Genomic DNA, 22,734 nt, shown 5'->3' with positions numbered 1-22,734 from the left:
TTTGAACACACACTAAATGAATAAATGGTCGGTGCACCATGATAATCATGCAGTAATTCAATTTAAAAAAGAAATCGGACCCTGCACGATACTGTATAAATTACTGTTATCGCGTTTTAATATCCTTTTTAAGAGAAACAGTATATTATAAACATGGTAACAAAAGATGGGTAACTCACTGCACATTTTATAAACTTTAATTTGAATTCTTAAACACAAGGCGTGGTCTTACCTATATAAAAGAAGGTATATAAAATGTTTATCATTGTACACTATATAATTTGAAGAGTGCTTCAGTAAATACCATGAAAGGTATTTATCACTCGGATTTGTTGGTATAAATGTTTGGATATTACTAGTAAACCATAATTACGTTCAAGTGTACAGTTATGGCTCGATAAATGTATTTACAACGTCGTAAAGTAGAGCTAAGTTCATCGCTCGTACTGATAGCTAAAGCTTCCGTAATCATTTAAATCGCCAAATTAATTTAAAACTTTAAAATGCTGCTTTCCAAGTAGTATAAGAGATGACGGATCTTAAATCCAATTGGCTCTATGATTTTAAATTGCTGCTACTTAATAGAACTTGATTCTTAAGGACTCCGACGACTCGTGTATTGGTGGAGTTGTAATTGTATAAAGAAAGTTTACATATTGTAATTGTATTAAGACAGTTTATGATGTTGTAAATTTAATTTGATTGGTTTTCTGAACTTGACTTGATTAAGGGATTTTATCTAATAATATTTCTTTGAATCGTAACCAAGAAACAATGAAGTGGGCAGTTTAATCAGCAGAAATTAACATGTTATGAAATATCAATTTTCATATATATGAGATCATATTGAAAAAGTGTCGAATTACATTTCTTATAAAATATGGATGAAAGTTGGATCCCCGATATCACTGTATCGACCCCGGAGATACAGGTCCTGACTGTTATACCATTGGAAGGAATTCAAAAAGTGGAGGATCAGTCTGTTATACAACCCTCGGAAAATGAACAGTAAGTCATTTAACATTGTAGAATAAGATTAGTGTTTGAATTTGAAATGTTCCAATCAAATATATTAGTTATACATTAATCGTTACAGGACTAAACATTAATCTGAAACGATATTATGTAAAATTAAAATTGAAAATGGAAATGGGGAATGTTTAACACATTTTATGGTAGATAAAAAGATTTGGTTGGAAGTTTGGAAATTTGAATATATCTGTAGAAAACTAATTTTAACGAGATATCACATCCTAAAATTTAAGTTGATGTTGTTTATAGAGATCATAAGTTTATAAACGATACATGTGAACTCTTTGGTCTCTTGATTAATCTATTGAACACTGGAGTAAGACCTTTGAATATTGTATTTGTTGGTGATCACATAGTTCTAATTTCACGAGTTTAATACATATAACAAAACACATATTGGTTATCAGTCCTAGACACTTACGCCGATGCTTCTTTAGTTCATGATTTACAGGACTATTTATTACGTCTATACAGTTAGTCTTTATTTGAAACCTTAGTCAATTTATTAGCGGTCACTGAAATATTATTTAGAGATACTAAAAATAAAATAGTTGGAGTAAAGCTTTTATATATTTGTCGTTTTGTTTGTTAGTACTTGTACTGTTAAACTACTGTTCCAGGCTATATACCGGTTTATTGCCGTTGGTTACGGATAAGGGTATTTCTTAATTTTGAAGGTCATTTAGTGACCTATGTATAGTTGTTAAGAACATTGGCTTTCAATCTTTTGTGAGTAGTCATCTAATTCTAATTCTTCAACATCTCTTTTTTTTTTGTATAAACGGAATAACGCATATTCTTCTTTTACTATTGCTTTGCAGTAAGATGCATGTACCCTTACAGCTTCGGTTGTATCGGTCACATGTCTTGAATTAACTAAACAGTGATATGTGAAGCCTTTTGTGTTGACGACATTTTTTTTTAAATTTATAACAATTGATTTCTCTCAACTGGTTAATTTCTAAAGTAATTTGAATTATTTGATATATGTGTAAGTTAACATTTTCCTATTCCTGTATAGTGAATAATTGTATTGCTTTAAACAACGATCAAATCTATAAAATATGTGCTGCTCCATCAGTCATATATGCTTTTTTGGTATATTTAACGTGCATCAACCCAGCATGAGTTATGTAAGAAATCTATTCTAAAACTTTAAGATGACGAACAGCAATAAAAGAGACGTTCCTTTGCTTTTAACGTGTTTTGTTTTGCATAAACTGATTTTACGTTATGGATGGATACCCTATATCATTTCTTTTGTACTACAGTACAGCTGCAGATATTAGAGTGCATCTAGAACCATAATTTCTCTTGGGAATCAGTAGGTTTAGAATTATTGAGAAAGATTTCAGAGACACTGTGTTTGATTTTAATTATTTGTTTGTTATTTTGTCTGTATTGGGGGTTTTGCAATCTGTCAAATCGCTAGTATAGAGTTACGTGCTTGAAATCATGTTGACATTAAACATTTTTCATCGTTGTGAATCATCATATTAATGTAGTATGAAATTCAGTACAAATATTAAATATTGATGTGTTTGATCTAGTCAATTAACGAGATCTAATTTATTTAAGCAAAAAAAGTTAAAAAGTTTATTTGCGTCAATGTTAAAATTTAAAAGTGCATATATAGAGTTTACCCTACTTATCTGTTTTGAATCAAAATGTTTTTATATGTTGTATTATGCTTTATTTAAATGGTAATGGCCTTTAACATGAATTAATGTTCTTTCTTAAAAGAAATACTATTTTCATATTTATATACTTTGAAGATGACTTTTCAATATCTATTAAATAAATGGTCTTTATGAAGAGATAATTCAAACTCCATATATACAAAAAATATGGTCGTAAAAGATAATTATATACCGTTTGTATAGATATTTATATTTTGCGAGAAAAAAACCTAGGGATTACAAACGCTGTAAAATATCACAAGAGTACACAAATATGTTATTCAAGGACACAAACGTCTCAATATCTTAAAAAAACCTAGGGATTACAAACGCTGTAAAATATCACAAGTGTACACAAATATGTTATTCAAGGACACAAACGTCTCAATATCTTAAAAAAACCTAGGGATTACAAACGCTGTAAAATATCACAAGAGTACACAAATATGTTATTCAAGTACACATACGTCTCAATATCTTTTTATACAAGAAATGGCATTGATTGTATTCGACTTAAAAATGAATCTTAATAATGCATGATGATCTGTACAAATATCCTAGTGCATACATCAATAAAAAATGTACAAAAGATAGCTTTCGTGCACAAAAAACGCATTCCGAAGAATGCTTGCCGGAACAAAATATATCTAAACCTCTTCCATTCATATTTTATATCTGTAGGCAAAAAAACATGTAATAGCGTCTCACAAAAATGAAGTATTTTTTTCTTAATCTGAAAAATGAAAATTAAAGGGATCTTTGTACTGTAGAAACATTTACAAAGAGTGCAAGTTACATTAACTTTTTGCTGTTGATATGCTATATTTATTCTGTTGTTATTTGTATCATGACAACGTGTTATATATAGTTCAATAGTCGTGCCGAATCCTAGAGAATTATTAAATTATACATCTATTTTATCAATAAATACAGGAGATATCGCGGAGGGATACTAACTTTGATTGACATTAGATTTATAACGGTGTTAAGTCTTTAGAATTGAATGATTGTTGACACAATATATGCTTTAATCCATGTACCGGGATTGGATTGACAGGGAAGTCAGAGGTTACCTTATCTAGTGTCTTAGTTTTTGAAAAGTACACATGCACGATGATGCACTTGAGAAGAATACTTCTTTATGTCATTTTAGTAGAATGTAGAAGTGTTGATCGAAGCACATTTTGTATGACGAAATGCTATGCTTAGTATTATTATAAAAATAAGTATTGAATGGGGAATATGTCAAAGAGACAACTACCTGACCAAAGATCAGAAATTAGTCAAAGGCCACCAATGGGTATCCATAGTGCAACGTGTTTGTTTCTTTTCTTGTGCATTACAATGACATTATCATGAGAAGCACGTACAGTCTTAACTCTTGAATGTTAAATTTTTATTGCGAAATGCAGTTTGACTTTGGGTAACCTCGCGACTACTTTCAGCCAATCAAAAATACGGATTCTTATGAAACATACATAACTATTTGTACTGTATAAGTGAAATCCAAAACTAATAGGGCAGAATAAAAACCGTATCTAGTACCAATATTTATGTTCTTTCTTCTTTTGATATTTCTCAGCGTTTGTAAGCAGCAAGATCCTGATATCTCTTTGTATTCCATGATCATCATAAGCTATGAACAAATGGAGCGATAAGGTAGATGTAATGTTATAAGCAATGATGATATTGAATTGACATGACATTTCGCGAAAATAGCCTAATCGTTTCAAAATCTCGTCGATCTTTTGTTCGGTCCATATTTTTAAGTCCACAAACAATTCGTAATACGGACAGCAAATGATTAAATGTTACGCTATAGACAGATAGAAGACGTTATCTGTAGGCTTTTAATACTATAGGTATTACTTTTAATATTCATAATTTTATGAGATTTTATGTATCGTTTTTTATTAAAGTCCCGGTGAAGTCTCTAAATTCGGAGATTAAAGAGATAAAACACGTTATATGATAGTCCATAGTAACGTAATCTCGAGACGTTTACATCACTACGTTAAAGAGTATCACATACAGCTACTATTTATTACAGCAATTGTATCAGATGTCATTGTCAAAGGTTAGTCAAATTAATAGTTACACATTTAAAACTATATTTATTGTAAAAGAATGTAAAGTAAAACTACAAGTATCATAAATATATGAGTCGTCACTATGTACATATGCTGACTTTATCGTGTGAGGAAACACGAATACATTTTTTTTTATTCAAAAGTTATTGCATCGTAAATTGTTTTAATTTGGGAAATCTGACTGCGTTATTAAAGCTTAAAATTGCTGAAAGTTACATCCACTTCATTTGAACTTTGTTGGATAGTTCTTATTGGCAATCCTACCAAATCTTTTTTGTTTTCATATCTTAAATTTTGCAAGTTATAACAGAATAACAAGTTGTCGGTTGCAAACGTGACTTAGATTACTATGATGGAATATCTTGTGTGACAGATTTTCATTGTCATTTTACGTAGGTATTATCCCGTCTTTGTTTTCATCGTTTATCATTTCTCATCACATGCGTCATTGAAACACACGACGAATGAAACCTTTAAAGCAGGAGACTGAATTTACTCTCCACGACCACTTATTTTTAATGAAGTATGTATTTACCGAGCTTCTTGTTGCTCAAATTGCGTTGTGTTTTAAATACTAATGCTTGTTGATTGTTGTTGTCGTATTTGGTTTTTTATTTTGGGATTGTCAGTTTGTTTTCTACGATTTGATATCCTTGTGGTATCTTTCGTCTCTCTTTTTTAATTCATGTTCGATAAATTTGATAGGCCGAGCTGAGATAAATCCTAGGATGCTACGTTTTGTGTGTTTGTGTGTGTGTTCAGTGTCGAATTGAACTTTCATTTAAACCCTCGTTCACCTCACTGTCAATACGTTACTAATTATGTACAGTATTGTCAGTAATGACACTTATTGAAAATGTCATGCTGGTCTGTACACTAAAACTAATTAGGTAACAAAATATTTCATGTTAAGTACCTTCATATGTAAAAATATTTGTTTAACTAACAATAGTAGCTACAAAAGTTAACCATTGAAATAGTCTTCAATGTTTGTTTAACTTTCTCAAACTGTAGTGCTTCTAGTATACATACTTTAATTATAGTTTGTATACTATAGACTTAGGAAATATTAGCCTTTTTATACGGAACACCAGATCATTATTTTGTATTTAACTTTTGATATTACCACGAATACAAATATTGCCTTTTATATATAAAGTAAATACTAAAGTTATCATGATGAGTGGTTACTATGAACGACAAGGTGTCGTCTGTTAATAACAGTCAATGGATACATGGCGGGAGTTTACATCATGTCGTACTGGTAAGGAATACCACATTATTATTTTACCCAAAATTTAATTTTAGTCGCCATATCGATTTTTTTTTTATCAATCTGCTAAATGTTTTATTGCTTGTTTACGTTTAAGATTCCTTTAACGTACAAGGGTATAAATACACATGTAATATAAAGTCCAATCCATAAATAATTCAACCTCATAAATATGCATTCACAAAACTGTTAGGCAGCAAAAACGACAACAAAGTTGTTTTTCAATGAGAGACCATTGAACAGTATTTGTGTTACTATCAGACACAAAATTAAGATTTGAACTCTATATCCGTTGCACAGCAACCAAATGACACAGCAATACATGTAAATAATATTGTTATTCACATATGTACATGCAAATATGCACTGCAATCTGTTGATGCCTATATTTAGGCACTGCACGAAGTCATGATTTTCTCCGACTGTGAATGACGTCTATACACTAAATCCATTGGATGTTGTGTGGATACTGATTGATATCTAGACGTAGTCTTAGATGCATGATTTTTACTTGACATTTTCTTCGAGTACTCTCAGATTTGTACTTTGTGTCTTTTGAGCTTTTTTTACTTGTTTTTTGTATCAATCTGATTAGTAAAACGCATGTTCATCTAATGATTATAGTATATTATACGTTCTTGTGTTGTGCGCAGTGTTCGTCGTCATTTTCATCCACTGTTTAATTATATGTATTTTCGTATTTCTTCCTTATTCTAAAATAAACCCCAATACACGGATATAAAATATAAATATATATATATATATATATATATATTTACAGATCTAACAGTGTTGGGTTGATGTTTAGACGAGTTGTATATATATAATGTACGCAGCCATGTATCACCATCATTGCTGGTGATCCGATGGATAACTCTGTTGTAGAGTTGTCACTGACTCAGACGTACTTATATATATACATATTTATTTCACAATGCTATATAAAAAGAAGATGTGGTACGATTGCAAATGAGACAACTCTCCGCAAGATACTAAAATGACACAGAACTTAACAACTATTGGTGCCTAGTCTAATAAGATAATACTAATAGAAAATAATAAAATACTTTGTCAAATTACGGTAGTTTTCAAAAATGTATCCACTGACCGAGTTCCTGTTGAATCAACTTCCCTCACGAAAAGTGGAGTTGCTGAAATTATGTAACAAAGCTATAGAACGACAAATATTTCCGACCCATTTCAATAATTAGCGTATCAGCTCTCGTAGAGATACCAATGTTAGTATGACTTTACCTCGCTTTCCCTTGATTCATTCAAATCAAAATACTATGTCAAGTTCATTGCATTCGGTAGGTGAAAATCCTGAATTAAAGAAAAATAAATATGAATGATATAACGTGTTTTTGCAACGGAGTAATGTACTACAACACGACGTACGTTTGTTTACGTAAGTAGATAGCAAAATCATTTAATTCTTTGTATTTTTATTAATTTTGTTGAAGTAATTTGACAGCATGTACCTTTAGATTACAATTTGACATTTGAATGATATAAACTTTGGCATTGGTTTCCTATGACCAAATTTTAAGAAGTATTTATATATGTCCGTATACAAACAAGCTACTTCGATATTTCCTTAACTTCTATATATCCAGTAAGACTGAATACGCTAATAACATGATTTGAAGTATAGTATCGAAAAAAGACACGAAAAAGAAATCTTTTGTGCACCAATAATTGTAAAAAGGTAAGACAGATATGGAAAACTGTATGTATAAAATACTACGTTCTCAAAGCGTGCTTTTACATCATGAGAGCATTAAGACACTTAGAACTTCGTCATTAAATAAATCTCCATTCCATGGTAAAGAGCGGGAAACTGCAAAGGTATTGTGGCTGACATCTTTAATTTTTTTTATATCAGCTAGACAAAATAGGGAAGTTGCCAATCTGCCTCAAATAATTGCATTTTACTGATTTCCAGTTTTGTTTCTGACACGGATCACTTTGACTCGTTAAATAATACAAAATGAATGGCCGAATGCAATATGCATATTAATAGCTATGATATTTCTTGTTTTTTGCTCAGGTTAGAAATGTTATGCGTCAGTTTAACAATGTAACAGTGACTTCATAAACCTGCTTTATTTACCGAATTTCCAAAACAACAGAAACGTTACGAATATAACACTTATTAGGCAGCTTGAGCTTAGGACAGAAAAAAGATATAAGAAGATGTGGTATGGGTTCCAATGAGACAACTTTTCATAATTTGTAAAAGTAAACCGTTACAGGAAAAGGTTTGATATAATATTCTTGTTTGAACTTGACTTGTAAATACGTAACTAATTGCTTTTTAAAATTCCAACAGAGTGTCAAATGTAAGGTCAGCATGGTTTTTTTAAGAAATGATACTATCTCTGTTATCATAACCACGCCTTTTCCGGTCTGATTTTTAAACTCACTAGGTGTCTTTTCTTACATACGACAAGACGTAATATATACTTATATAATAGGGTAGTTGTCAATAGTTTCCCATTAAATATTTATATTTACGGAGATCCTATTGTATACAACGAGATAATATCTGTGTCAACAAAAACTTTCTTTTAATCAATCAGTCAATGTCCAATATATATAGATTACCTTTAAATCAATTAACACATAAAAAACACCAATTCTCCAAGGTAAACAAAATCTGTATTTTTATGAAAAAAAATGTATTGTCCCCAAAATAAGTTACATAACATTATTGGTTCAATTAACAATTTCTTCATATTCAGTTGTATTATATATACCTTATTAACATTTCAACAGCTAATGTTATGCTCTTGATGGGAATATTGACCAAAAAAACCCCACAGAAAACAACCAAACCTAACAACGTCTTGTCTTGTCTGATGTGAATAGGGGCGTATTTTCTATTGATATAAAACTTGCATATTAACTTTTCAGTTACTACATTCAGCTTCGAAACCGTGCTTTTGTATACGTATAGCAATACATATGGTTTCTATTTTGAATGCATTTAAATGCTTGGGGTTCAGATTTATAGTATGCCGAATTCACAAGTTCTATACAGATATAAAAACCGTTGGAACAAAATCACATGAATTCTCAGTAAAACCTGACATCAGCTTTCATATTCGTCATAAGGTTCGACTATCTCATCGATCTTATTTTATTCATAAAATTGAGAATGGAAATGTGGAATGTGTTAAAGAGATAACAACCCGAACAAAAAACAGACAACAGCATATGTATATGTTCGTTTGAAGCAAATACATGCCAAACAAGAAAGAAAAAGAAAAAAAAGTAGTTAAAGTTTGCTTTGTAAGCAGTAATTCAATATATTAACGTTGTCAAGAAATAATTAATTAAAAAACCGGGTCGTTTTACTTAAATATTAAATACTGTCTTGTTATTATAACAAGACAACAACAAAAAATCGCTTTCTTGTCATGTTGTATATATGTTTTATTGATATTATAAAAGTTACCTCAAACTTTACAAAGACTTTTTTCAATAACTTTTATGACAGTTCATATTTGTTTGTCACGACAAGGGTCCCATACAAAGATTTATAATTTGATAATTTGTCTTATCTTATAGCGACAAATGAAATCAATATTTCACATATTTCTTTTCGCGCTTTCAGTGGCCTGGTTAAAAAAAAATTTCCTATCAAGGTGATCGAAAGGCTTCTTTAATTTTTCTTGACTAATGTATAATTTTGTGTCTTAAATTTTGTTGTGAAAACGAAGGTAAAGTCACCAATGCCAAAAAATAGAAACAAAAATAACTACTATATCTAGCATGGCTCTTCAACACAACTTATAAAGCAAAAGTAGGACGTTCTGCTGTAAAGATAACATCAAATCATCCCGCTGAAACCGCTTTCGGGTACGAGATTTTCTCGCTGTGTTTAAGACAGATTGTTGGCCCTGGGCTATTTTCTGCTCTTTGGTTGGGTTGTTGTCCTTTTGACAAATCACCATTTCCATTCTTAATTTAACTGTCATCAATCCAGGATCCAGATTTACGTTTGATACAAGTTTGACTGCGCATGCCATGTATATTAATCATGGAATAAATCTGGTTCTTGGTCGACTACTTCACTTTGTTCATAGACTTTGAGTGTAGCGTAATACAAGTTCCAGTTTTGGATACAAAATGTAGTTAGCATTTGTAATGTCTGTTGCCTACGTGTAGCTCTACGAAATACAGGCTCTAGTATATAATAGTTGACTGATTCGCAACATATAACAAACCACATCTTCACATTCTTTTTATTAAACAGAAAAACTCAATTTACTATAAGACACAAGAAGTGACAACAGGAGTAGCTGTAACGTGTTTTGTTTATAAACTATCGGTTCGAATCCGTTTTCACAAAACCTGAGATACTCCAATATCAATCGTTTAATTAACTCAAAACCTAGAACAACAACCTGGAGACTTTACTAAAAACTACGATACAAACCTTTAAACTTTGAAATATAATATAAAAATTTTATTTACACAATTATCTTTCATAAAAAAGTAGTCTAAAAACTATAACTTCAATTTACCCTTAATTCTTTCACTCATTCCGAGGTCCCAACTGATTTGCTCAACAATTATAACCCTTCATAACATATAAGAGGACAAGCTTCAAACCCATAGGTTCCCGAGACACCAGTTTCTGAGACAACTAGTTCCTGAGACAACTAGTTTTGATACACGTAGTCTCCGAAACACCTAGTTCCTGGAACACATTATCTCCGAAAAATGGAAGTCACCAGATTATTACCAATGGGAAATTAGTCTCAGAACAACCCTGTAGCTTGCAACAATCGTAAAGACTTCTGAACCACAAGCTTTCAACACGAACTAGGGTTAAAAACTTCCTTATTCTAACTTCTTTATTTGCTGGTATTTACTTTAATGATTAAAACTCGACAATGAACTACAAGCATTATCTTAAACTGCATTTTTGTCACATTGCAACAAAAATGGCACTCAGTTTTGACCACGTTTCCTAGTGGACACAAATCCCCTTAGAACTGAAGTTCTGCCTATCCACACATAAATGATGTGTAAAATATGAAAACAACACGTAATAAATACCAAGCCAATATCGCATTGTCAGCTATAAAAGCCCCTAAAATGACAATAAATACTTTACATTGAAGATTATGACATACAATTGTCTCTCCTTTCAATAGAAAGCCCAAAGAAAAAAACAATCCACTTCTTAAACGCAATGCTTGATAAAGTTTCAATTGCGATATAGTCTTTCTATTAATTAATTTTCACTTTTTTGTGTTAGTAATTAAATACCTTCATTAATCGAATCATTTATAAAAGATAGCATTTAAACTTATAGATTACAAAGGGCGTCGAGTGTCATGATATCTCAGTAAAATGATAAGTGATATTCTTTTGGTTATTTTAAATCTTTTAAATGTTAATTTAATTCGTAAAATACACAATATGTCCATTGACAATGGGAATTAAATGGCTCTTTGGGGGGTAAGCGAGTCGTATCCAAAATAGTTAGTATCTGTATTAAGCGTGTCATGAAGCATAGCTAAAGTCTATGTGATTGACCTTGCCCGCCCGTTGGTATGTGTTTAGATTTACTATTGTTAGTAAACCCAGGGAGGTAGATTTCTGTATATATTAAAAGGTCTACCTTGTCTGCCGTCTAATTTGTCACGAGGGTTAATATACACAACTGAAGTATAACATAGTTAGTGTTGTTCATAGTATATAACATCAGAAGGCATCGATTTTGAAAAGCTTTCGATATATTTATCAGTTAATTAAATGAAAATATTGGAAATAATCTGGGAAAATCAATGGAACACATCTTTACTTTATGATGTTCAAACAAGTATGGAGAAACTAGAGTGGATATCTTTATGAGTTGTTTTACGATAAAGTAAAATCATGATAACAAAGTAGAATAATATTGTGATAATACCGGAAGTTTGCAAATGTAATTGCCATGGTAGCACGTGTAAGACTGTAAGGCTATATTGTGAAAAGTTATTGTTTAAAAATGAAGGGATTAAAGGGGAATTTAAAGAAACCGCGCCATTTTAATCAAATGGCATCAACGATCCCGCCAAATTTTCTGCCACCTTTCGCAAACGTCAGTGATCAGCCTAAGGATGACCGATTTCGAAAGCGAGGCGAACATCAGTACACTAAGTTTAAAGGACCATACGAAAACGAGTTTATGAGGTAAATAATGGAATGTACATGTATAGATATAAAATAATGTTTTGCTTCAAACTTTTATCTACATGTGCACTATTTGCATTTTTTGCTTTCATTTACATGCAGTATGTTGCATTGTTCTCTGCAGAAGCTATATATACCGTATAATTGAAAATAAATACCTATTTTGCAATCTGAGGGCGATTCTTTTATAATTCTGTAGGTAAATTCCTTTTACTCTTCAGGCGCAATTTATAATATGACATTAGAGTTGTACCTGTATGTCATGTATGTCGCTTTTGGTTTTATGAGTTTTAATTGATGTTCACTTCTTGTAAATGTCTAGTGACCATGGTATGTAATAGTGTTAGCACGTCCAACAATGGAATGAACATACCAAAATTGTTACAAGATAACTAAGGGCGATAACTATATAGGATGTCTTATCGTTTTTACATACATATAATTCGTTTTCACTTTTGATTGTATATTTGTTTTGTTATCTATGGAAAGTTTGATATAGAGGATAGAAGCATAATGTACCATACGGTATCAGTTTTAGTCATTGTTGAAGGCTGTATGGTAGTCTAGAATTGATTGTATCCACTTCATAAAACTTTTGAGGGATAGCTTTTCCAATGATACCATATCTACTTAATTTCATATTAATACATTGATACAGTTTTCATTACAACTTCAAAAACAAAACTATCAACTCCTCCAAATCAGATTGATATGCATTGAACTAATAATTGTCAAGCTGAACAAAGACCTATGTTGAAACCCTGATTTCATCTTAAACTTCCTATATAGTTTTGCCATGTCAAGACTATTCTACATTAGGAAGTTAGAACATACAGTGTTGGTAGTTACAAATCAAGACATGTTAAACTGAAGACTACATACATGACAAATGTATTATTTTGTTTTGATATACTTGTGTTTTAATGCAGTCATCGTTGGGTCTCCTTTTACTCCTTTCCCTCGTTGTAAGATATTAAAACAACTTGAGGGGAATTCTTTAAATATTTATTAGTATAAAGTCTGACATTTTTTTTTATATATCAAACATCAAAACTATGAAACTTGTATATCACTTGTTCATTTAAATAGTAATAGATATACATTTGAATAATTAGAAGAAAAAAAAATGTTCACATCATTTATAAATAGGAGAATTATTTACATAAGAAGTCGGTCTTCTGTAAAATAAATTCAGAAATATTTGATATGATAAAAGTTTGTTTTGGGAACAATTTACCAGGTGTAAGATTGACAGTCCTATCTCTTTAAACTCGCTTATAAATGTAAAATCGGTCGCTACTTATAATTATACAGTCCAGGAGTCCAATATAAAAATAAGATAGCACTTGATCCGAAATTCGTGACCTATATATTTGAGGAGGTGACACGGGTGCGATCATTTCAAAATCCGTATTGTTGTGTATTTTTTCCTCATTTTTCAAACTTCTCTATTTTTTCCTTTGTCCCTAGATTTCAAGTTTGTACTACCTATATTTTTACATTCAAAAAGTCCATTTCCTAAGATCCCACTTTTTCACATTCCAAATGTCCATTTCCTAAGATCCCACTTTTTCACATTCCAAAAGTCCATTTCCTTAGATCCCACTTTTTCACATTCCAAAAGTCCATTTTCCAAGATCCCACTTTTTGACCCACTATATTGCATATTCCTATTGTTTGTCATTCCCCTGAAATGTAGTCAATTTGTTGCTCAAGTATTGAGAAACGTAGTTTCTTTACATATATAGTACTAGATTTCACCATACATATATAGCTGTGGAACAGCTTGCCATGAGTGTTTACAAAGATAAGATAAAAATATTTAGTAGTATAAAATCGGATGGTTAATAAATAAGATAAATAAAAATAAATAAAATTAAGAATGGAAACGGAGAATGTATCAAAGAGACAACAACCCGATCAAAGAGCATAAAACAGCCCAAGGCCACCAATGGGTCTTCAATACATCCAGAAAAATCCTGCACCCGGAAGTTGGCTTTAGCTGGCCCCTAAACAAATATTCAAGTGTACTAGGTCGGCAAAAATGTACACCACATTTGACTCCAAATCATATAACAAACAAACTAACCATGCAAATATGTAACATTTACAAAAAAAGGAAAATTATTTCTTACAACTAAAAAGATATAAAAAGGCTCCAATAAATCTAAATAAAAAAGGCGTCCACATGCTGCACGATAAATAGTTGTAAATAAATTAATCGAAAGACTATCATGCTGGCTACATGTATGTACAATTCTATAAGTACACTCGGGACTAAAGTAAGGAAAGTTAAAGAGGATCTGAATTAATAAAGTACCCAATATTTACATTAGAAACTGTCGCTTTAAATAGATCAGGAAACATATAGTCTTTTAAGAATAAGCAGTGTTCCTGAAATTTTTTAAATACTTAAAGTATAAGCAAATAGAACTTTTATATATCTATACAAACTAGATTATCTGTTAACATACTACAAACTATGGACGACATTAAACAAATGCTTTTATGTAAAACGGTAATTTAATTTGAAGTGCCACCGATCCATAATTAGGGGTCGTATTGGATATAGACATTGGGGTTCGTATATCTTTTAAAAATGAGAGGCACTTGTACTTTAAATTAATGTTAATTTATTTCGTAGAAAGTTGTTGAGACCGCCCTATATATACTTTAGGTTTTTTTCAAATACGACAACTTTTTAAAGAAATCTGAATTATCTTCATTCTGATGATAGAAATTTTGATGATGATTTTTCACTTTCTAATTTAAGGTGAAATTATTGCAAACAAAATCCCATTGCAAAATTAAAAGAAAGGGCAAAACTATAAGTTTGGTTTCATCTTCCATTTCAAAGTCACAATGAGTAGTAAACCGACGTGAAACGATTAGGCTAAAACTAAAAGCAAGTTACTTATTTGAAAACTTGTTAGATTGCAACATAATTTAATTTTCTGTATTTGTATTGTTTCAAGTTTTGTTTTCTCTGGGTCTTTTACAGATTACAATGTTGTACAAGTTTTGTTTTCTCGGGGTCTTTTACAGATTACAATGTTGTACAAGTTTTGTTTTCTCGGGGTCTTTTACAGATTACAATGTTGTACAAGTTTTGTTTTCTCGGGGTCTTTTACAGATTACAATGTTGTACAAGTTTTGTTTTCTCGGGGTCTTTTACAGATTACAATGTTGTACAAGTTTTGTTTTCTCGGGGTCTTTTACAGATTACAATGTTGTACAAGTTTTGTTTTCTCGGGGTCTTTTACAGATTACAATGTTGTACAAGTTTTGTTTTCTCTGGGTCTTTTACAGATTACAATGTTGTACAAGTTTTGTTTTCTCTGGGTCTTTTACAGATTACAATGTTGTACAAGTTTTGTTTCTTGTAGAATGACGTACTTTAACCTCTGGAACTTAAATGGCTTTCAATAGTTTACAGTCTCGTTCTTTTGTCTTTAATGTATTGTTTTATCATTGGCAATCAAACATCTACTTTCTTTGATTTCTTTAATTTTATACTTATGTTATTGGGATATCAAGTTATATAAATACTATAGTACTTGTTTTATAGATGTAAAATATAAATTGTATGCATTAGAATAAATTGCCTTGTTTGTGTATTTAGAAGGTCATGCTACCTTTGAAAATTTTGCAGTTCTGGTTAAATAAACAAATTTATTATAATTATTCTGCCATATAAAGTGGTTAGTATTTGTATATATTTGTCAATACTATATAAATAAACTGTCAATAGAAAATATTAAACCTTTTTGATGCTGGAACGGAATTTCTTTTGAAAATAATCTATATGTTTTAATATTTTATGGGAATCAATTGACACGAGAACACTTTCAAAAATAAAAAGGATTTTAAATTGGTATTTTCTCCACTTGAGTAAAAATTACTATTCACCAAATAAAAATGTATTATCAATTTAAATAGGTAATATGTTGTAATACTTGCTAAGTCATGTCGTGTTACCATAGAGACCAGCCTCTCACAAACAAACGGCAATTTCTTACGGAAAAGAAAAGAAAAATACTTATCAAAATATAAATTACTTATGCGTAACTTTGATCATTAGTTTTAAAGAAAGTAAAGTGACCGTTGTCACGTCATATAACGTAAGGAATGCCACTTAGTTTTAACTTAGAATAAGTGGGGTTAAAAGTCAGTTGTGATTATAATACAATATAGCCAACTAAAGTATGGCTGATGGGTAAGAAAATTTATATTGATATATCTATGTATATTTAGTGTGGATTCAAACTATGATAAAATCAGCAATAAGAATAATAGTAAGAATATATAACAAGCAAAAAAAGAATATAATATATATAACAGCTCATAAGTATGTTTTCAAGTATATTTATTTTATGAGTGATTTTTTTGTTGAAAATTAATATATTTCGTCAATATTTTCCAGAAATCGTACAACAGAATACAGATTTTTTTATGTAGAATATTCTTTGTTCTTCTGTCTTTTTTTTACAATACTGGTTTTATAGCTTTCAGTGCATTTATTTACCGAATTTTTGTTGTCAGAACTGTCGCTGTTGGTAACTTTACTAATCGAGACAAACAGTCAAGATTTGAGACTTAAAATTCAATTCAATTCAAATATTTATTGTCATATAAACTCTGAACAATAAGTTTGTGACAAATAATATAAACATACACAAAATACATTTAACAAACAAAACCATGAAAACAAAAAAAGCTAAAAAGCAAAACAATCAATCTATATGATATGTAAATATATTTTATGAATAAATCAAGAGTCCCCTGTCCTTAGTTCTAATGCCTGTTTAAAATAGGACCCTAAGCTTTCTACTTCTTTTGAGGTTGATGGACAAAGAAGATATTTAATTTTTTCATTTTCTTGCCAGGACATAAAATCTGGCATATGTTTAATTACATTTCCTATAAAGTTATCTCTTAGTTTAGCAATTTCTTTGCAGTATAAAATAAAATGGGCTTCATCCTCCATTGTATTACATGATGTGCATAGTCTTTTTTCTCTAGGTATTTTTAAATGTCTTCCTTTTTCTATCATTAAATTATGATCCCTAATTCTCATTTTTGTTATGTTACTTCTCTTTTCAAAAGATTTACAGTTTAAGTAGTTCTCCATTTCTAAATTTTGCTTTAATCTTTTATATAAATACAATTTACTTTTTTGATCTATTTTTTGAAATTTTTGTTCAAATATATTTGTGTAGAAATTTAAGAATTGATGTTTTAAGGTTTTTTTTAACAACTTTGAGTAGTTTTTTCTTTTGTTTCCCTCAAGAATGGATACGTCCATGTTTACCCCTTTCAATATATTTTTAACATATGTAAACCAGGTATAGCAACCTGAATTATCTAAACTTTTAGAAAGTAAAAAGGATTCATATAATAATGGATTAATTTCAGAATTTAGTAATCTTTGAGTTTTTATATGCATCTCTAGTGGGTATCTCCCTAGCTCTGTTCTCACAGCTATGTTTGATGAAGATTTTCTTATTCCGAGGATATATTTACAGAAAGACAAATGTAATTTTTCTAAACTTGATTTATCAGTAAAATTAAGGGGGTCTATATTTGTTTTGGAAATATTTGCACGTTTTTCTGCTCTAAATTTTGAAACATAAGTATCCATATAAGTAATTTCTGAATTATAAGTGGCTATTGGTTTAACTATAGAATCAAAAAGACTGCAAGCTACTTTAACTGGCAGATTATTTAAGGAACCAAGACTAGATAAGCCATTTAACTTGACCACTGCTCTTATATTTGCGATCTAAAAGGAGAAATGGATGAGTTTGATCAGTCTAAAGGTGCTGTTGTCCCAAATCAGAAACCTTGTTAGTGGTTGTATTTAGTCATACTCAATGGTTTATTTTAAATTTTTTGAAATACAGTCTTGATGGAATATCTGTGACGGATAGTCTGTGTAAGCTATGCTAAAAATTAATACGGTCCATTAATTGCTATGCATTGTTTCTTTCAGAGCTAATATGGACCAGAACTGGGCCAAGAAAATGAATATAGCAAACAAAGAAAGAGAAAACGTAGCGAGAATAGTATGGCTTTTAATGGATGCTGGCACCTTTGCCTTACGGAGCACCTTCGATAGTGTCCATCCTCCATTGAACCTGAGGGAGCACCTGTCTCAGGCACACATCAAAGCCGTACTACAACGTCTACATACCTCCAATGTTATCAACGACAAACTATGGGAGATGTTATACCCTCTCAATAAGAAGAATACCTCTTCACAGCAGTACGACAGCAGAGCTTTGTGTATCTTACTACAGTCTATATGTCATTTGTGTCCGCCATATCCAAATGGTTGGGGCGTGGCACCACTACCCACCGACAGTAGTCTCAGTGCGGACATTGTTCGATTACAACTCTTACACCAGAAAGTTGCACGAATGGGTGAGTAGGGACACTGTCTACGACACATTTAAATGCAATTATAGGCCACCGGCAATGAGAAAAACCCATACCATAAAGTCGGCTTTTAAAGGCCCTAATAAGAAAAATATGACACATTTGAAACGAAAACACTAATGGCCTGATTTAAATCAATACAATTTACGATAACACGAATATTTCAGACATGAAGTAACAACAACTGTACCACATACTTGTAAGTCTTCTTCAAAATGATGTATAACAACGTTACAAGACTATTTATGTTGTCTGAAACACTCGCAGCAGACTTTCTTCTATGGAATTCAACCGTAAATTATACCGTATTCCCACAGCAAAATGGATAACTTAACGTGAGAACAAGTATATCATAATTATATTAACGTGAGAACTCATATAGTTCCCACCGCCTACAAATAATCAGTTTCTTATGTGGTATTATGTCAAAATAGATATTACAATTTTTATGTTCTTTATTTTTTTAAATCGTAACAAAGGGAATTCATTGGACAAGTGTTGTTTTGTCTATGGGTGTTGTTCTGCCTTACCTCCATAAAAACAGATGACAAGCATATTTTACTGTGTAAATAACAAACAGTGTATGAAAAATATCAAAAGGCATAATAGACAACCAATAATTAATTAAAGATGTCTCCTTTAATTCCCAACGAAAAAAACAAAAGTTCAAATGATGTGGATGCAAGCAAATATACAATGATAGTCAACTCATACACATACATGACATAGATAATGTTGGGTGTAACGGAGTAAAACTCGTTAGAATTGTTTTACATTTGTCATTTTGAGGCCTTTAATAGCTGACTCTGCGGTCTGGGCTTTGCTCATATTTGAAGGCCATACTGTGAACTATAGTTGTTATTTTTTGTTGTCTCATGGCAATCACACCGCATCTTCTTTTTTATATATTAAAAAATGAGATCGTGGATCTTATTGTTGCTCTTAATCAGAAGGGTGTATACACATTATATGAATGTTGTTTGTTTCAGACATGATATCCCCAGAAGAGTTTGTAGCGTTATGGAACCAGATTAAGGAAGTACTGGTACGGTTAGGTGGTCCACCAATAAGAGTCCGTCTCCACCGAATTGAACACGAGATGATAACCACAGAACTACAGAACCATTACGTCAATCTGTTCCAGGACCAATGGGCAGACGGTAGAAAACTCGTCATGACTCCTAAATCTACCGGTTCTAGGAAGAGAGGAAGATCAATGAAGAATAAAAAGGAGGAAAATGGTATGTCTTAAAAAAACCAAAATGGAGAACATTTAAAGGTCCAATCAATAGCCAAAATCGTTAATAGATTTTTCATCCCTGGTTGTTGGATAGGGTCGGGTTGCTTAATTTTTAGTTTTTGTTTTATGTAGTATTTTGTGTAACGTTTTTTTCTTCATTTGTTTAATCGATCATGGTGTTGCCGTCAACTTAGGGAGATATTTTATTTCCTTTTTGTAATGTCTTCTCCATTTTGAATATGATAATTCTATGACATGGGATATGTACGGTATACTTCAAAAGTAGGCATGATGTTTCTATATGGTATTTCCAGTCTTGCACATGAAAAGTAAAACATCATTTACTTACTTAAACAATGTTTTTACCTTGTTTTTAATATACCCTCTTTAAACATTCTAATACGTTTTTGTTCAGGTATTCCAAAAGAAGACAAAGCTGTATTACTGAAGACATACCGGATGTTTGTCGATAACGTGCAAGCAGAAGACATTCTCGATCGTCTGCAGCAGAACCAGGTACTCAAGTTTAGCGAACGTCAGGAAATTCTGGCTATATCGAAAAACTCCGAGAGGATGCAAACGATCATAGAGAAAATACATACCACGAAACTGTCCTTCGGATTCAAGGCGCTTTGTGATTCTATTAAGTTCAAGTATAAAAAGTTGTACGATGTTGTCATGGCAATCCGGAAAGAAGTTTACAAACATGGAATAAAAGACACAGTGGGTAAGATACAATAATATAGGATATTTTTTTTAAAGAAATTTTAGAATTTTACAAATTTCGTTCATCACAATTAAGTTTCTGGCAAAATAAATGCCATAGACATTTACTTATAACCTTTAATACATCTAGAAATTTACGTTCTAAAGTTAATTCTCATAGTCTGCTTTCTACCACTTTTCCTCAGATATATACATGTAATAATATTTTTTATGTTTATTATATGTTTCCTATACTATTTGCTATTTAAAGAAAACAGGAGAGATGAGATCAAATTAAAGTGTAAGATTTGTGTTTTAAAGCTAGAGTTGCTGATTTGATATAGTTATAATATATTTAAGACTTAGAGGAAATGGGTAAGCTACATGTATACACTCTCACTTTTCAGTTTATTCATGTCAACTTTTCAGGAATTCACAATATCCATGTATTATTAATTTTAATTCATTTTTCCAACTTTTGTAAGTTTTGTCTTAGAAAGCTCGACTAATATCATCCAATCCCATTATTGATTTGATATGACTATTTGTTAAATGTAAAGTGTTGTACTTAGACACACTTCTTCTGACTAAATTGGACTTTGCTGTAGTTGATCCCAAAGAAATGCATGATCCGAATGGAGAGGGGTCTATGTCGACCATGCGATACCCATTTCATGCCTTGTTCGTCGATCCAACATTTTTAAAGTAGCGTTTAAAAATACTAGTCATAATATAATCTTAAATATAGCACTGCTGAATAGTTATTTTTTTTCTTTTTCGAATTGTTCATAAAAAAATATTTTCGTTCTATAGGGGTATACATACCTGGTAAGTCATTTGGTTTGTTCTGACATTTGAGGAAGGAAAATAATTGACAAGCACTTCTAATATCAGACACGTTTTAAAGAATATTTCCACGGAGGTTTGGTCTTTCGCACGTTTTCATCATTCGTTGATCTGCACATTATAATTATAAGCAAGGATAACAGTTGTTTGTCAATTTTTTATAACCTCTTTTAAGATCTTATATCGTAAGAACGAAATGTTTTGTGGAGCAGAAGTGTAAAAGTGCAACTTTTCAAAAGTAGAAATCAATATCTACAGAACAGTTTGCATGTTGTCAGGTCTTCAACTGAATATGTATTGTTTTTAGACTCAGATAAACTATGCAGCTGTATTGTATTGCTAAAATGTAGACATTGGTTTCATACTGCTATATATTTATACAATGTTTCTGATTCGTTGATTAATTGTTGTAGCTCTAGCAAGTTTTGGGTGGATTTCTAATAAGCGTTATTAGCAACGACAGTGTTTTAAATTATAAAGATTGGTGTGCCATTCAAAGTTGTTTCTGAAGCAATCTATTTGATATATACGTAACTGATTATGTGAATATTCTTTTTATATATTTTTTTTCACATTTAATTTTTTTTAATCCAAATTCTTCATGTTTTCTCTCTGAGTACGATGACCATGTAACAAAATATACAAAATTATTTGGCAACCCCTAAAATTAATAATTAATTGAAAATCAAAGAGTATATCAGTATTTTTTATGGTATGCATGTATATATATACTTTCTTTCTTTGACTTGTGAAGTATTTGGTGGTAAAACTGGTAAGATTGTGCACTGTATTCACTGATGGGCTTTCTGTGTTCACCAACAAATCTAGTTTTTTGTGTTTGTGTTTTTTACCAGACTGCACCACAACTCCCCCACCTTTTAGCCTGATTGTTTTAACATAATATACATTGTGTTGGTAAAAAAAGAAATTATTATTTTTCACATAAAACAAAGAAAACAATAGTAAAATGTTAAAGAGTTTCTAAGTTTGCGTCCTTTTGAAGAATCCTACATGTTTTTTTTTAATATGAAGTAGGGGGTCATTTAAATTTTTACCAGAAGTCATATGGATATCAAATCAAAGTTATTGAGACCAAAAGAACAAATTAAAGACACCCCAAAAATTTGTGTATTAGAAAAAAATCAATCGAGTCTGCTGAGAAAATAGTAAATTGAACAACATTATTTCTACTATACCAGGTGTAGAGTTCAAAATCTTAATGCCAAAATGGTAGAAATT

General features: G+C 31.0%; 1 protein-coding gene across 13 annotated transcripts in view; it reads left to right on the top strand.

Moving 5' to 3' along the window:
• Positions 1 to 22,734, top strand: part of LOC139528873 (uncharacterized) — a 42,401-nt gene that overhangs the window by 13,799 nt on the left and 5,868 nt on the right. For 3 of the 13 annotated variants that reach the window (XM_071325103.1, XM_071325104.1, XM_071325106.1), the window contains 4 exons: positions 18,259 to 18,689; positions 19,694 to 19,945; positions 20,360 to 20,671; positions 21,463 to 21,477. In XM_071325103.1, the coding sequence (XP_071181204.1) occupies positions 18,266 to 18,689; positions 19,694 to 19,945; positions 20,360 to 20,671; positions 21,463 to 21,477 (1,003 nt within the window). In that variant the 5' untranslated portion in view covers positions 18,259 to 18,265. Of the gene's footprint in view, positions 1 to 182; positions 1,009 to 5,958; positions 6,066 to 11,657; positions 12,267 to 16,303; positions 16,483 to 18,258; positions 18,690 to 19,693; positions 19,946 to 20,359; positions 20,672 to 21,462; positions 21,478 to 22,734 lie in introns of those variants that run through there. The other 10 variants (XR_011665711.1, XM_071325100.1, XR_011665710.1 and 7 more) reach the window with 8 other exon arrangements.

This window comes from Mytilus edulis, chromosome 6 (assembly GCF_963676685.1).
Source record: "Mytilus edulis chromosome 6, xbMytEdul2.2, whole genome shotgun sequence".
Classification (NCBI taxonomy): Eukaryota; Metazoa; Mollusca; class Bivalvia; order Mytilida; family Mytilidae; genus Mytilus; species Mytilus edulis.
The sequence above is the reverse complement of the archived record's forward strand: the minus strand, read 5'-3'. Positions and strand labels throughout refer to the sequence as shown.